This window comes from Rhinatrema bivittatum, chromosome 5 (assembly GCF_901001135.1).
Source record: "Rhinatrema bivittatum chromosome 5, aRhiBiv1.1, whole genome shotgun sequence".
NCBI classification, from domain to species: domain Eukaryota; kingdom Metazoa; phylum Chordata; class Amphibia; order Gymnophiona; family Rhinatrematidae; genus Rhinatrema; species Rhinatrema bivittatum.
This window is the reverse complement of record NC_042619.1, coordinates 87,874,796-87,891,542: the sequence shown is the minus strand read 5'-3', so window position 1 is coordinate 87,891,542 and position 16,747 is coordinate 87,874,796. Positions and strand designations below refer to the sequence as shown.

The 16,747-nt window shown below is 44.4% G+C and overlaps 1 protein-coding gene across 7 annotated transcripts in view; it reads left to right on the top strand.

Annotated features, from left to right (window-relative positions):
* The window catches only part of SPATA13 (spermatogenesis associated 13), a 237,326-nt gene that overhangs the window by 184,866 nt on the left and 35,713 nt on the right, over window positions 1-16,747 (top strand). The window contains exon 1 of one of the 7 annotated variants that reach the window (XM_029602554.1): window positions 14,955-15,191. The exons of 5 other annotated variants lie outside the window; for them this stretch is intronic. In XM_029602554.1, coding sequence (XP_029458414.1) covers window positions 15,137-15,191 — 55 coding nt within the window. In that variant the 5' untranslated portion in view covers window positions 14,955-15,136. Of the gene's footprint in view, window positions 1-14,954; window positions 15,236-16,747 lie in introns of those variants that run through there. One more of the 7 variants, XM_029602556.1, reaches the window with a different exon arrangement.

The window sequence follows — 16,747 nt, the reverse complement described above, 5'->3', positions numbered from 1 at the left end:
TCAAGAAAAAGAGATTCATTAGGCTCAGGTAGGACCCACAGTCAACCATTCTTGACAGATGGACAGCCAACAGGTACACCCTCCCACTCAAACAGGTCATTAAGAAATTATTTAAAATCCAGGAATACAGTGGGCTCTGGTAGAATTAGACCTGTGATGAGGAGACACACAATGTACCAAATGCAAAAAGAACAAAAAGCCTTCTCTATATTAGAAACTGAAGAAGTTCTTGAGAAAAACATTGAAGTGTTACCAGAAAAGAGAAAACAAACACAATGCATGCAGAATTTCAAGATCCATAACCAAAAGAAAAATCTAATTGAGATGGATAACTCTGTCAACAGTGGCACAACTGCAAAAGGAAAGAGTGAAGTGAATAACAAATCTCAAATAAAATCTCATAAGGAGTCCAGGAAAAGCAATAACCTTAAAGAGAGTACCTGGAAGGCTATGACCACAAATGCTCATAGTTTGGGAAATAAAATCCCAGATCTGCAGGCCCTAATGGCTGAGGCAGAATTGGACATTGTTGCTATCACAGAGACATGGTTCACAGAATCTCATGATTGGGATACAACAATACCAGGCTATAACTTGTTAAGGAAGGACAGAGAGGATAGAAAAGGGGGAGGTGTGGCTCTTTATATCAGAAACAACATCCAAGCATCTGAGCTGCAAGGAAGTTGGGGCAAGGAAGAAGCAATATGGGTCGACCTAAAAAAAGATGACGGAGCATCCATTTATATTGGAGTGGTTTACAGGCCTCCAAACCAAAAGGAAGAGCTGGACAGAGATCTGGTTGAAGACATCCATAAGATAGGTAAGAAGGGAGAAGTGGTGATCGTGGGTGACTTTAATATGCCAGATGTAGACTGGAAAATCCCATCTGCAGAAACTAAAAATAGTAGAGCAATAGTGGATGCCATGCAAGTATCTTTGTTCAAACAAATGGTGTTGGAACCCACGAGAGAAGGAACTATACTCGAATTAGTGCTCACTAATGGAGATAATGTCTCCGATGTCCAGGTGGGCACCCACCTCAGCACCAGTGATCATCAAACGGTATGGTTTAATATCACTAAAAGAATAGGGAAAAGAACCACAAAGACCCGAGTTTTACAGTTCAAAAACACGGACTTTGAGGAAATGGGTAAGTACCTGGAGGAAGAACTAAAAGGATGGGAGAACGAGAGAGATGTGGAGCAGCAGTGGACCAATCTAAAACGAGCAATCACCAAGGCAACTACTCTATATGTTAGAAATGTAAAGAAAAGCAAAAGAAAATTGAAACCTATCTGGTTCTCAAAGGAGGTGGCTGACAAAATTAAAGCTAAAAGAACAGCATTCAAGAAATATAAAAGATCCCAAAGGGAGGAACACAAAGAAGAATATTTGATTCAACTGAGGGAGACAAAGAAATTAATCAAGTTGGCAAAAAGTCAAGCGGAAGAGAGGATTGCCAAGGAGATAAAAAATGGTGACAAAACATTTTTCAGATACATCAGCGAAAAGAGAAAGGTCCAAAGTGGTATAGTGAAATTGAAAGGTGATAATGATCAATGTGTGGAGAGAGACGAAGAAATGGCAGAAATATTAAACGAATACTTCAGCTCTGTGTTCACTAAAGAAGACCCTGGAGAAGGACCATCTCTACACAACAAGAAACTGGAAGGAAATGGAATAGATGAAAATCCTTTTACAGTAGAAAATGTGTGGGAAGAGCTAAAGAACCTGAAAGTGGACAAAGCCATGGGGCCTGATGGGATTCATCCAAGGATATTGAGGGAGCTCAGAGATGTTCTGGCGGGTCCGCTGTGTGACCTGTTCAATAGATCCCTTGAAACGGGAGTGGTGCCGAGTGATTGGAGAAGAGCGGTGGTGGTCCCGCTTCACAAGAGTGGGAACAGGGAGGAGGCTGGCAACTACAGACCGGTTAGCCTCACTTCGGTGGTGGGAAAAGTAATGGAGTCACTGCTGAAAGAGAGAATAGTGAACTATCTACAGTCTGGAGAATTGATGGACCAGAGGCAACATGGATTCACCAGGGGAAGATCCTGTCAAACAAATCTGATTGACTTTTTTGACTGGGTAACCAAGGAATTGGATCGAGGAAGAGCACTCGATATCATATACTTAGATTTCAGCAAAGCTTTTGATACGGTTCCGCACAGGAGACTGGTCAATAAAACGAGAAGCTTGGGAGTGAGTGCCGAGGTGGTGACCTGGATTGCAAATTGGTTGACGGACAGAAGACAATGTGTGATGGTAAATGGAACCTTCTCTGAAGAGAGAGCGGTTTTAAGTGGTGTACCGCAAGGATCGGTGTTGGGACCGGTCCTGTTCAATATCTTTGTGAGCGACATTGCGGACGGGATAGAAGGTAAGGTTTGTCTTTTTGCGGATGACACTAAGATCTGCAACAGAGTGGACACGCCGGAAGGAGTGGAGAGAATGAGACGGGATCTAAGGAAACTGGAAGAGTGGTCGAAGATATGGCAGCTGAGATTCAATGCCAAGAAGTGCAAAGTCATGCATATGGGGAGTGGAAATCCGAATGAACTGTATTCGATGGGGGGGGAAAGGCTGATGTGCACGGAGCAGGAGAGGGACCTTGGGGTGATAGTGTCTAATGATATGAAGTCTGCGAAACAATGCGACAAGGCGATAGCAAAAGCCAGAAGAATGCTGGGCTGCATAGAGAGAGGAATATCGAGTAAGAAAAGGGAAGTGATTATTCCCTTGTACAGGTCCTTGGTGAGGCCTCACCTGGAGTACTGTGTTCAGTTCTGGAGACCGTATCTACAAAAAGACAAAGACAAGATGGAAGCGGTACAGAGAAGGGCGACCAGGAAGGTGGAGGATCTTCATCGGATGACGTACGAGGAGAGATTGAAGAATCTAAATATGTACACCCTGGAGGAAAGGAGGAGCAGAGGAGATATGATACAGACTTTCAGATACTTGAAAGGTTTTAATGATCCAAAGGCAACGACAAACCTTTACCATAAGAAAAAAATCAGCAGAACCAGGGGTCACGATTTGAAGCTCCAGGGAGGAAGATTCAGAACCAATGTCAGGAAGTATTTCTTCACGGAGAGGGTGGTGGATGCCTGGAATGCCCTTCCGGAGGAAGTGGTGAAGACCAGAACTGTGAAGGACTTCAAAGGGGCGTGGGATAAACACTGTGGATCCATAAAGTCAAGAGGCCGCCAATGAAGAGTGGGTGACTCGCCAGAATGATGGCTACTGCCTGGACACAATACCCTTATTCAATAAACATACACATGGTTACTGTGACTCCAACATCACTCTAAGCTTCAACAGCAAGAGGAAATGTGGAAAAAAGGATTTGCACTCACAAAGCCGGGAGTAGCTGGCTTGTTACGGCGGTTACTACCCCAAACCAAATGTGCCTGATACTTCACTTTCGATGCACATCCAGCATAGCTCTCTGCTCCAACGGCAGGGGAGAAGAAAAACTGATACTTCACGCATACCCAGCATAGCTTCAACGGCAGGGGAGAAGAAAAAAGGATTCACACTCACAAAGCAGGGAGTAGCTGGCTTGTTACGGCGGTTACTACCCCAAACCAAATGTGCCTGATACTTCACTTTAGATGCATATCCAGCATAGCTCTCTGCTTCAACGGCAGGGGAGAAGAAAAACAACCAATAAGGGCTGTATAACATAGTCTGGGTTAAAACAAATAAGCATGGGTGTAGCTTGCTTATTGCGGCGGTTACTACCCCTACTACCCCCTAACTAATCAAGCTAGATATTTCACTTGGATGCAGCTCCATCACTGCTCTCTACATTAATGGTGGGGGAGGAAGGGAAATAGAACCAAGAGCTAAAAGAAACAGATAAGTATGAGAGAAAAAATGTGTGAAGCTTGCTGGGCAGACTGGATGGGCCGTTTGGTCTTCTTCTGCCGTCATTTCTATGTTTCTATGTTTCATTAATGTCTAGCTGACAATGTAACATTTTTTTTAAAGAATTTGGTAATTTTCAAATAAAAATGATTTTTTTGTGAAGCAGGAGGATTGAATATTATTTCCAAAACACTTGACCTTAACGTTATGAAAAAGGCACTTATCTGAAAGAAGAAGGAGTTTATCCTAGATATGATGGCAATGGATACTGGTTACATGGAACTTCCCTGACACTGTCACAGCATTTTGAAATTCACATTTCTTCATCAAGGGTGCAACTGATGGCTTTAACTGTCCAATGTTCACCTCTAACTTTTATTATAAAAGCCAAGCCTTTGATGAAAATAAACTTCTTTTACAGAAACAGAGTGTCTCTATACTTTATTTGTCTCGAGTGTCCTCCATATTTCTAAAAATAGAACAATTCTCATTAAAAGATAGTAACACTTCTAAAGAAAATGAAACCATCTTCACATCCAGAGGATTCCATCCCTACAAATTCCCTTCTTACCATCCCCGACATTATAGCCAAACCATTATCAGAAATTATTATTTGCTCCCTCTTCCTCGAACATGTCCCCACCGCCTGGAAACAAGCTATCCTCAAACCCATTTTAAAGAAACCTAACCTAGACCCATCTGACCCTTCAAACTTCCGGCCAATTTCTAATCTCCCATTCCTAGCTAAACTTATGTAAAAGGTTGTTAACCTTCAACTTACTGATCACCTGGAAAAACACAACATTTTATTCCCATCACAATTCGGCTTCCGGAAATTCTTCAGTACGGAAACCCTTTTAATATCCCTCACAGATACCCTCTTCAAAGGACTAGACAAGGGCCAATCGTACATTCTAGCCATGCTAGACATTTCATCCGTTTTCGACACCGTCAGTCACAACATACTAATTGATCGTCTCTTTGAAATAGGTATCTCCGGAATAGCCCTTAGCTGGTTTGAATCCTTCCTCAATAATAGACACTACAAGGTCAAAATTGGCAACCATGAATCCAACCCTATTAACTTAACTCATGGGGTTCCTCAAGGCTCATCCCTCTCCCCGACCCTCTTCAATGTCTACTAGGGATGTGCATTCGTTTCATACGTTTCATATTACATGCTTGTATAGGAAACGGATGAAACGAATGCACATCCCTAATGTCTACCTACTGCCTCTATGCTAACTCCTCGCTGACCTTGGTCTTACTCACTATAACTACGCGGACGATGTCCAGATAGTTATCCCCATCACTGAATCCATATCTAAAGCCCTCAAAACCTGGGACAATTGCCTCTCATCAATCAACCTCCTCCTCACAAACCTCAACCTCACCCTAAACACGTCAAAAACAGAGCTCCTTTTCATCTCCCCAGATCACTACAACCCCTCTCCCTCTGATCAGTCCTTTTACTTTTCCCAGCATGTAAGAGACCTAGGTGTCATTCTCGACAGCCAACTCAATCTAAAAAAAAAATTATCAACACCACCACTAAAGATTGTTTCTACAAACTGCAGGTCCTAAAGAAACTAAGATCCCTCCTCCATCACAAAGACTTCCGGACAGTCCTCCAAGCCACTTTATTTACCAAAATAGACTACGGCAACACTCTACTCTTAGGCCTTCCCACAATTTCCATCAGACCTCTCCAAATGCTGCAAAATGCAGCTGCTAGAATCCTCAACAACTCCTGCAGAATAGAACATATCACGCCAATTCTTGGAGCCCTACATTGGCTCTCGATCCCCTCCAGAATTCTTCATAAGAGTCTCACAATTATTCACAAAACCCTTCACAACCAGAATATTCATTGGCTTAATGATTCCCTTCACTACCATACCTCTAACAGACCCACCAGATCCGCTTACAAAGGATCCCTGTCCACACCCTCTCACAAACTCACCCAACACATCTCCACCAAAGAACATGCGCTTTCCATAGCGGGACCAACAATATAGAATTCTATGCCCCCCTGATCTACGCCAAGAACACTGTACAATAGGGATGTGAATCGTTTTTTGATGATTTAAAAAAAATCGTCAGATATTTTTTAAATCATCAAAAATCGTTAGAGTCACGATACAATAGAAATTCCCCCGATTTATTGTGAAAAATCGTAAATCGGGGGAGGGGGAGGACGGGAAAACCGGCACACCAAAACAACCCTAAAACCCACCCCGGCCCTTTAAAACAAATCCCCCACCCTCCCGAACCCCCCCAAAATGTTTTAAATTACCTGGTGGTCCAGTGGGGGGTCCCGGCGCGATCTCCCGCTCTCGGGCCATCGGCGCCATTTTGGCTGCCACTAATATAAATGATGCCGATGGCCCGATAAAAAAAACAACCCACCTGACCCTTTAAAATTACCCCCTTAGCCTCCCCCACTCTCCCGACACCCCCCCAAAACTTTTTACACATACCTAGTTGTCCAGGGGGGCCGCGGGCAGCGATCTCCCGTTCCCACGCTATCAGCTGCGCTAAAAAAAATGGCGCCGATGGCCCTTTGCCCTTACCATGTGACAGGGCAAAGGTAGCGCCGGCGCCATTTTGAATATTGGCAATACGGCCCGAGTGCAGGAGGTCGCTCCCGGACCCCCGCTGGACCCCCAGGGACTTTTGGCCAGCTTGGTGGGCCTCCTGACCCCCACAAGACTTGCCAAAAGTCCAGCGGGGGTCCGGGAGTGACCTCCTGCACTCCGGCCATATTGCCAGTATTCAAAATGGTGCCGGCGCTACCTTTGCCCTGTCACATGGTAAGGGCAAAGGGCCATCAGCGCCATTTTTTTTAGTGCAGCTGATAGCGTGGGAATGGGAGATCGCTGCCCGCGGCCTCCCTGGACCACCAGGTATGTGTAAAAGGTTTTGGGGGGGGGGTCAGGAGAGTGGGGGAGGCTAAGGGGGTAATTTTAAAGGGTCGGGGTGGGGTTTTTTTATCGGCGTGGGCCTCACTAAAAAAAATTAGTGATGTGAATTGGAATCGGAACCGATTCCAATTCACATCTCGTAACGATCAGATTCTCCCCCCCCCCTCCCCAGCCCAACCCGATCGTTAAAACGATCGGGCACACGATTCACATCCCTACTGTACAAGGACTTTTAAAAAAAAAACCTAAAAACTTGGCTGTTCCAACTGGCTTATACATAACTTCGCCCTTCTTCCCCTTTGGTAACAGCCCCCCCCTCCCCCACCATCCCTCAAATCTATAAGTTTAATTTAGTTAAGGTTCAAGTTCATCTACAATCGCTTTACCTAGGTCCTCTTGACTCTCTTATTCTCTCTCCTCTTCCCACCTTGTTCCTTTGATCTCCCTGTTACATGTAACTTTTTATTTTCACTTTCTTAATTTATGTTTTTATTTTCCCCGTTGCTTGTAAACAGATGCGATATGCAAATGAATGTCTGTATATAAAAAGTTTTAAATAAATAAAAATAAAAGATGTTTGCTTGAACATTTAAAAAGTACAGTGGAGACATACACATGTTTTAAACTAATAAAAATAAATGCTGTTTCTGTGGGCTATGTTCTCTTCATAGCACAGTGTCTGAATATTTGTGGAACTGCTAATCTTACAGCCAAGGAGTCTAACTGTGACAATGTGCAGTCTATTAAAAACAAGATTAATGATGTTGTCTCTAAAATGCTATAAGATCTAAATTGGCAAGCATAAATTAATCTTATAATGCTAGTTATAAGGCTAGAGTCATTGGTTTTCTCTAGTAAAGCTTAGCAGTAAGTTGGAGGTGAAACTTTAAATGGTGACTTGTTCATAGATGCTGTTGGCATTGAACTTGCATTTGTCAACATGTAATTTTGCTGATAGTTCAAATTTATCCATTAATACATGGAAAACTAATTATTTGAAAAGATATCTTAATCAGTTGCTACCTGTTGGCTGGCATCGCTGTTTTTACCAGCAGCATGTCAGTACTGCAGAGAGAGCATTCAGGCGCTGGCGTCTTCTGCTAGCAAGAACAAAATGGAACGGTGCCATTTTAAATAAGATGGCGGGAACAGATCTGTCACTCAGACACCAGTCTGAACCGCTTTGAATGCAAGTTGAATATCATGAGAATATGGTACGTGGGAAAAAAAGTAATCACGTGAATCAAATGGTGTGCCATTTTATCCGCTTGTTGAGCTCATGAGGTGTGACTGTGTTACAGTAAAAAATCCAAAACTGTTCTTTCTTATTGAGGTATGCATCCATGTCTCCTTCTCATGAAGATATGCAAATGTATTCCAAAACAGTCCAGTGGAACTGCATGAACTGGTGTGCTAATTCCAGACTATTTTGAACTATCGGAGGGTCATAGTAGCCAAGTCCCAGCTTCAGATTGGCAGCCCTGGTGGTGCCTTGGAGGAAGAACGTCTGATCGGAGAGCATCAACCTGGTGCAGCAGGAAAGGATCCTGTAGCAAGGACTTGCTCTCCAGGTGGTGCATTGTCCTCTTTCACCGAGGATGTGTCTCCCAGGGCTACTGCCCAGGAGGGAAGGGTTAGACTGGCCATCATAGCTGGTGATTTGATTATTAGGAATGTAGACAGCTGGGTGGCTGGTAGACGTGAGGATCGCCTGGTAACATGCCTACCTGGTCCGAAGGTGGCGGACCTCACATGTCACCTAGATAGGATTTTAGACAGTGCTGGGGAGGAGCCGGCTGTCGTGGGACACGTGGGCACCAACGACATAGGAAAATGTGGAAGGGAGGTTCTGGAAGCTAAATTTAGGCTCTTAGGTAGAAAGCTAAAATCCAGAACCTCCAGGGTCGTGTTCTCTGAAATGCTCCCTGTTCCACACGCAGGTCCCCAGAACTCTGGAATCTCCATGAGTGGATGAGACCATGGTGCAAGGAAGAGGGATTCAGTTTTGCAAGGATCTGGGGAACCTTTTAGGGAGGAGTGGAGGAATAGCCTAGTGGTTAGAGCAGCAGGCTATGAACCATGAGACTAGGATTCAAATCCCACTGTAGCTCCTTGTGACCTTCAGCAAGTCACTTAGTCACTTTACCTGCCATTGCCTCAGGTATAAACTTAGATTATAAGCCCTTTGGGGATAGGAAAATACCTGAATGTAATCTGCTTTGAAGTGCTTAAAAAATGTGAAAAGGGGGAGTCTTTTCCAAAGGGACGGGCTCCATTTTAACCAGGGTGGAACCAAGCTGCTGGTTCAAACCTTTAAAAAGGAGACAGAGCAGCTTTTAACTAGAAGAAAGGGGAAAGTCGACAGGGAGGTATCTTCAAAAGATACTAACGATGCATTAGAATTAGGGCATCCCAACAGTGAGGTTCCATTAATAAGAAAAATAATCCAAGTGTCTGTAATTAAACTCACCTGAGCTAAAAGATTCCAATTTATCCGTATCAATTAGAAAGCAGAATGAAAGTACAAACAAAAAACACATTTTGAAATGTTTCTATGCTAATGCCAGAAGTCTAGGAAGTAAGATGGGAGAATTAGAATGTATAGCAGTGAATGATGACATAGACTTAATTGGCATCTCAGAGACATGGTGGAAGGAGGAAAACAATGGGACAGTGCTATAGCGGGGTACAAATTATATCGCAATGACAGAGAGGAGCATCTGGGAGACAGGGTGGCATTTTATGTCAAGGATGGCATAGAGTCCAACAAGATAAAGATCTTGCATGAGACTAAATGCACAATCGAATCTTTATGGATAGAAATCTCTTGTGTGTTGGGGAAGAGTATAGTGATAGGAGTATACTACCATCCATCTGGCCAAGATAATGAGATGGACAGTGAAATGCTAAGAGAAATCAGGGAAGCTAACCAAATTGGTAGTGCAGTAATAATAAGAGATTTCAGTTACTCTAATATTGACTGGGTAAATGTAACGTCAGGACATGCTATAGAGATAAAGTTCCTGGATGGAATAAATGATAGTTTATGGAGCAATTGTTTCTGGAACCAACAAGAAAGGGAGCAATTTTAGATCTAATTCTTAGTGGTGCACAGAATTTGGTGAGAGAGGTAACTGTTGTGGGGCTGCTTAGCAATAGTGATCATAATATGATCAAATTTGAATTAATGACAGGAAGGAGGACAGTAAGTAATTCTAGGGCTCTAGCGCTAAACTTTCAAAAGGGAAACTTTGATAAAATGAGAAAAATAATTAGAAAAAAGCTGTAGTTACACAGCTCGATACAGTAACATTCAGTTGAAGATTTCTCGTCTGTAACGAGCTCGCTGCGCACAATTCGGACGCGTAAGGCAAACCAGCGATACAGTCTCCAGTTTCGCGCGTCCGTAGCGCTTCTTAAAACAGACGCGTAACCCTTCCCCACCCGGCATGTAAATGAACGAATTAGCTGTATAATGAAGGAATTAGCTATTCCCCTCCGATACCGTAACGCGCGCTCAGGTTATCTCATTAGTAACGCACTGTTTTGCCGCAGCCGTAACGTGTTAGTTTACCGCCTCCCCCTAGTAGGAGTTAGGACTGTGAGTCTAGTAACAAATCCATCGACACCGCTTAAGACACTCAAAAACAATAAAACACAATAAAAAAAAAAGCGATACAGAGATGATCGAGAAAATGTAATGATGTGGGACACATAAAACCTGTCAGAAAAAAAAATAAAAAATTTTAAATACCTGTCGGAGGGCCGCGTGGGTCCAGGCAGCAGGCGGGCGGCGGCGGCGGGAGCCGGGTGGTCGCGTGTTAAATCTAGGCCGCGGGCGGGTGGGCGCCTGTTCCAGGCGGCAGCGGCGGCGGGGGGACACGCGTTAGTTCGAGACGGCCGGTGGGCGGCGGGTGGTCGCGTGTTAAATCTAGGCCGGGTCCGCACAGGCTCGCATTCATTCACTGCTGGTGGGGGCTGCCTCTCCGGCAGCCCCCACCGGCAGTGAATGAATGCGCGCCTGTGCGACCCCTGCGATTCGGCGCTCAAGGCAGTCACATGCCGTGACGTCACGGCATGTGACTGCCTTGAGCGCCGAATCGCAGGGGTCGCATTCATTCACTGCCGGTAGTGAATGAATGCGCGCCTGTGCGACCCCTGCGATTCATTCATTCACTGCCGGCAGTGAATGAATGCGCGCCTGTGCGACCCCTGCGATTCGGCGCTCAAGGCAGTCACAGCATGTGACTGCCTTGAGCGCCGAATCGCAGGGGTCGCACAGGCGCGCATTCATTCAGGCGGAGCCGGCGGCTTTCGCCGCCGGCTCCTCCGCCTGGATGAATGAATGCGTGCCTGTGCGACCCGGCCTAGATTTAACACGCGATCACCCGCCGCCGCCCGCCCGCCGGCCGTCTCGAACTAACGCGTGTCCACCCGCCCCCGCCGCCGCCGCCTGGAACAGGCGCCCACCCGCCCGCGGCCTAGATTAAACACGCGACCACCCGGCTCCCGCCGCCGCCCGCCAGCCGCCTGGACTCACGCGGCCCTCCGACAGGTATTTAAAAATTTATTTTTTTTTGAACACTCAGGTTTTTAGATATTTTTGGTATTTTTTTTTTCACTTCATGGTGCCTGTCATTTCAAATGTCATTTGAAATGACATTTGAAATGACAGGTACCAGCGCACCCTGGTTACTGTATAGGCGCTGTATTAAGCGCCTATACAGTAAAATGGGTTACGCTGGCATAACCCTTCCCTACCACTTTAAAGCCGCGGCATGCATTTGCATGCAATTAGAAGAGAGTATCGGGGACTTAGTGAAGAGAACTGTGCGTGCGGGGAGGAAGGGTGCGCCTGACACTGCCGCACTGTTATTACCGCGGCCTTACAGGATCGACCCGAATGTTAGGTTCCATATTAGAAGCTGCCCAGGAAAGAGATCTAGGTGTCATGGTGGATAATACTTTAAAATCATGGGCTCAGTGTGTTGTGGCAGTCAAAAAAGCAAGCAGAATGTTAGGAACTATTAGGAAGGGAATAGTGAATAAAACGGAGGATGTCAAAATGCCTCTGTATCGCTCTATAGTAAGATCGCACCTGTGTACAATTCTGGTCACCACATCTCAAGAAAGATATAGTTGTGATGGAGAAAGTACAGAGAAGGGCGACCAAAATGATAACGGGGATGGAACTGCTCCCCTATGAGGAAAGACTAAAGAGGTTAGGGATGTTCAGCTTGGAAAAGAGACAGCTAAGGGGGGATAAGATAGATGGCTTTAAAATCATGAGAGGTCTAGATTGGGTAAATGTGAATCAGTTATTTACTCTTTCGGACAATAGAAGGACTAGGAGGCACGCCATGAAGTTAGCATATAGTTAAAAAGGGTTGGATAAGTTCATGGAGGAGAAGTCCATTACCTGCTATTAATCATGTTGACTTAGAAAACAGCCACTGCTATTACTAGCATCAGTAGCGTGGGATATACTTAGTTTTTGGGTACTTGTTAGGTACTTGTAGCCTGGATTGGCCACTGTTGGAAACAGGATGCTGGGCTTGATGGCCCCTTGGTCTGACCAAGTATGGCAATTTCTTATGTTCTTATGAACTCTCTGAGTAGTGTGACAACTGCAATGTTCAATCAGACTGGTATGAACAGAACGTCATGTACGTCCAATATATACCAACGGGCAGGGGCACTGGTTGGCATGAATGACCATCTTAGTAGTGCAGTCTGTGTAGTCTGAGCTTGATCTGCTGTCCAGTATTAGAATGGCACCAATGGGTACCTCTAAATACATATATACATTTTAATCTATTTATTTATTAAAATTTATCTTAAAGTTATTACTGTAGAAATCAAAGTCAACAAATAAATGGAAGGTAATACATTCTTATTGGACATATTTAGAAGCTTGTTCGCTAAAGGTTTTCTCCTATTTTGTGTCTCTGGGGGAAAAGCTTAGAAAATAAGGCCCTTAATATATTTGTGACTAGTTTTCAAGAATTATGCTTCCTTAATCAGGTCAGTGCACAGAGAAGGGAGCATAGCTTGCAAAATCTAGTCACAAATATATTAAATCAGCCCAGTAAGATGGTATTGGCTACAACTTATTTGTTGACCTTTATTCTAAATTTTAAAAAGTAGACCTGCACATGACTAATAGGATTGTCTGTGTTTTATGAATGAAAAAATGTCTAAACTCCTTACCAGGAATAAATTTGTCTCCTAGGAGGATAACTTTTAAACAGCTGCGCAGGCACAGACGTAGGCGCGTATGCTGGCTCACGCCAAAGGACGCAGCCATTTTATTCCATACGTGTTTATATGCGTGCATGGTATAAAATAAGCCATACGTGCATACATGTGTGTATAATTTTATATGGATGTGCACACAAATGCCTCTATTGCAAGAGGGGATCTTAGTAGTCCTGTATGCTGATGCAATTACCAGTTTCCCTAGCTCGTTCCCAGTTCACACAGGTAAAGAATAGGACTTCCTAACTCCCCTGGCTAAATAGCCTCCTTTTTACCCTGTTAGCCCCCAACCCTTAAAACCCCACTGACTAGCCTAGATTTTTTTTTTTTTTAAACTTACACGCCATCCATAGCAGAAGTAAAGTTACATGGTAGGGGACCTTGGCGCGTGCTTGTGCGCCTAAGTATTTATGTGCTGGATTCATTGAGAAAAGAGTTCAACCATCCTGCTTCAGCGAGAGGAGGAGGAGTTTTCAACTATTCTAGTTGGTAGGAAAGTACTCTCTGGTAGTGCCATCATCAGAAGGATTAGCCCTCAGGGAGAGTTGTCGTCCAGGAAGAAGGAGAGAAGAGCAGAATCTATCATTGCATAAGGATTTGTTGGTACAAGGGGAGAGTTTCTAGAGCTGAAAGATCAGCACCCCCTGGTAGCTCGTCCTAGGATCTCGTATAAGGCAAGGGAGGCATTAGGGATCCTAATAAGCTGCACCTATGTGTATTCAAAATTTGTGTGAGGGATTTTATTTTGTAAAGATCTGTGGATTTTTTGGCTTGTTTTTTTTTTTTGTATATGTGTTTTTTTTGCCTTGGAGTAAGAGTTGCTTTATTGGCTTGGCTGTAACTGACTCTCAAGGGCCCTTGAATCATAATGCCCCTCCCCCCCCCCCCTTCTCCCTCCCTCACCAGCTCAGATGACCCACTGAGGCTGCCCAGAGTCAGCCCCCTTTCAAGGAAGGACAGTGAGAAGAGAGAATCAAATGATTCATGAATTTTAGAGCTCATTGTACTTTTAGCTATAATTCTCCAGTATATTATTTTCTCAGAAAGGCATTTCTTGTAGCTCTTTCATTTAAAAGAGTGTGAAATTACCTTGTTTACATCCTTATGCGGCTTGAAAGACCTGTGGGAATTGTATTTGCAGTTAAAAAGCAGCATTAGTGTTGCTGTGCACGCAGCTCGTAGGGCTCTCATTTTGAGTCAGGGCTGTATGCACCTTGTAATATTTGCAGTAAGTGTAATGTGACATGGGGGAGGAGGGAGACCTATTAGTGTGGCACTAAAGAAGGCAAACGGTTGTATTGATCTGCATAGCATAGCGAAGAAGCAAGAACAGAGGGAGAGGGACATTATGTCTCAGTAGTTTCAAACAGACATACATGTTTTGGGGGTTTTTTCCATTTGAAATTAGAGTTTACGGTGGGGGTTTTTTTTTTGAGTGAGGCAGGATGAGGCAGTTTTGGTTTTTTTTTGGGGGGTGGGGGGAGGAGAGAGAAGAGGAGATGTGGATTTTGAACAGCAATTCAGTTGATGGGTCACCAACGTCCTTCATCTCTTGTTAGAAAAAAAAATTGCTATGCGAACTAGGCATATTCTACTTCCAAATCCCCTAAAACGTTCATGGATGTGCATCTGAGCTAAAGCTCTGAGCTAAAGCTCTTCTCAAAACCTCGAGTTCCCGAGCTTTTAAGCAAACATTTCTGGTGTACTTGGACTTTTCTTCGATCTATAGATCAGACTGGGGGGGGGGGGGGGGTGATACTCGGAGTGACTCTGACCTGCTGCAGCTCTGCCCGTTGGTGTCTCATTCTCTTCGCAGCACTTCCTCCCTCGGGGCCCCCCATGACGTCGTAGCTCCTGCCACTAAACTCGCGGCTAAGCTGAAGGGCGAGCCGCCTGTTTCCGAGCAGACTCCCTCCTGAGCTGCAGGCGTGCAGGAGCAGAGCAATGAAGAAGCTTCCCGCTGCGGCTGCCACAGCATTGGCCTCTCTCTTGCCGGACTAAGCTTCAGATTGGGTTTTCTCACCAAGCCCTGCTCTGTCTGCACCCTGCTCTGTATTATTTTGCTTTTGATTGACGGCAGCATGGTAGCCAGGGGGGAGATGTCACGATTTTGGAGTCTGGAGAGCCTTCAGCTGGGTATGTCTGCAAGTAACTGTGCCGGTGGTTTCCGCTGTCCTCTGGTAAAGTTATATCTTGTGTTCAGTACAATGTCTTCTTTCATTTTTTTTTTTTTTTTAATGATCCATTTAAGATGCCCTTCCCTGCTTGTAAATGTTTCCTGCAGTTGAAAGGGAGGGGAGAAGGAGCTGAGACGATTTTACTGTACTTATCGGGAGGGTGAACGCCGGATGGCTGGAAGGAAAAGAAAAAAAAAAAACCCCTAACTCAGCAAAGAAGTATTTTCACATTTTATAATTGGTTTGCTAATATAATAGCCAGCGATGTGCTCTTAAGAAAACAAGCCCGCTTTTCATTGCTAACAGTTTTAAGTGTCTGCTCTGTTGTTGACGAGCAGTTTGGATTTTGAGCGGGTGCTGCTTTCTTGTGGTGCCCGTTGCACCTCCTGTGGACCTCAGTCCCCTGTGAGTGTGCTGTTCTGACACTTCAAACAGATTCCAGCCTGAAACCAGTTCCTTGTTTGAATTACATTTCCTTTAGGGGAGGGGGCGACAATGGACCTGTTTCATTGTAACTGATTTCCTGCAAAATGCATGCATATTATGCAGCCTGGGGTAAACCTTCAGTGGAGCGTCTAAACATAACGCATATCACAAGACAACCTGGCTTTCAAACACGAGCTTCCGGCAGAAGTTAGGTTTGAATATCGGTTTGTTATTTATTTATTTTTAATTTTTATATACCGACATTCTTACATCCGATGTAAATCATACCGGTTTACATTATGCCACTAAATGCATGCTTGTAACGGTACCCATTTCAAAATGATATTATTGGCATGCCGATCACACGCATACTATTAAAAAATGTTGGATATGCACCTAACGATCCAGTTTCTGCGTGTTATAAATTTTTTGCACATAGTTGTAGGATACTGAAAATCCACTTAAGTGCATTCATCTGCTCTATGACAGTAACTTTAAAACAAACGTTGGAGTGCGCCTACACTGGAATTTTAAATCGTGCGTGCAGTTATGAACATATGATATAAAATATGCCTACCACTCCTATCTGTGGTCCTAATTTTAAGTGGTTACTCGAACAAACATATTTAACATATCTTCCTTAGGACTGTCAGCTTTACCGGGTGCAGGAAAGCGGATTTTAAAACACGCTCGAGTGAAGACCATTTCTAGTTTTACCAATTAGTCCTCCAGTTTGCCCAGTCCGTCTTGAGATCATCCAGACCCCTCTGGTTCTTCAGCCTGCACTCCCCTCCCCCATTTGACCCAGACTCCTCACCCAGTTGATTTAAGCCCAAATAGAGATTTATGGAGCCTTACACCTCATCAAGAGCAGAAGTAAACAAGGGCAGCTAACAGCTCACCACACACTGCGTCCGCTGGATTTAAAATATGGATTTACATGCATAATGTTTGGTCACGCCCCAGAATGCCTCTGACACACCCCCAACTCTGCCCCTTTTTTGTAGCTTGCACATGTGTATATATGCACATAATTTTTGGCTTTTAAAATACATGTCACTCATGCCCATATACTCACGTTTAAGGGCC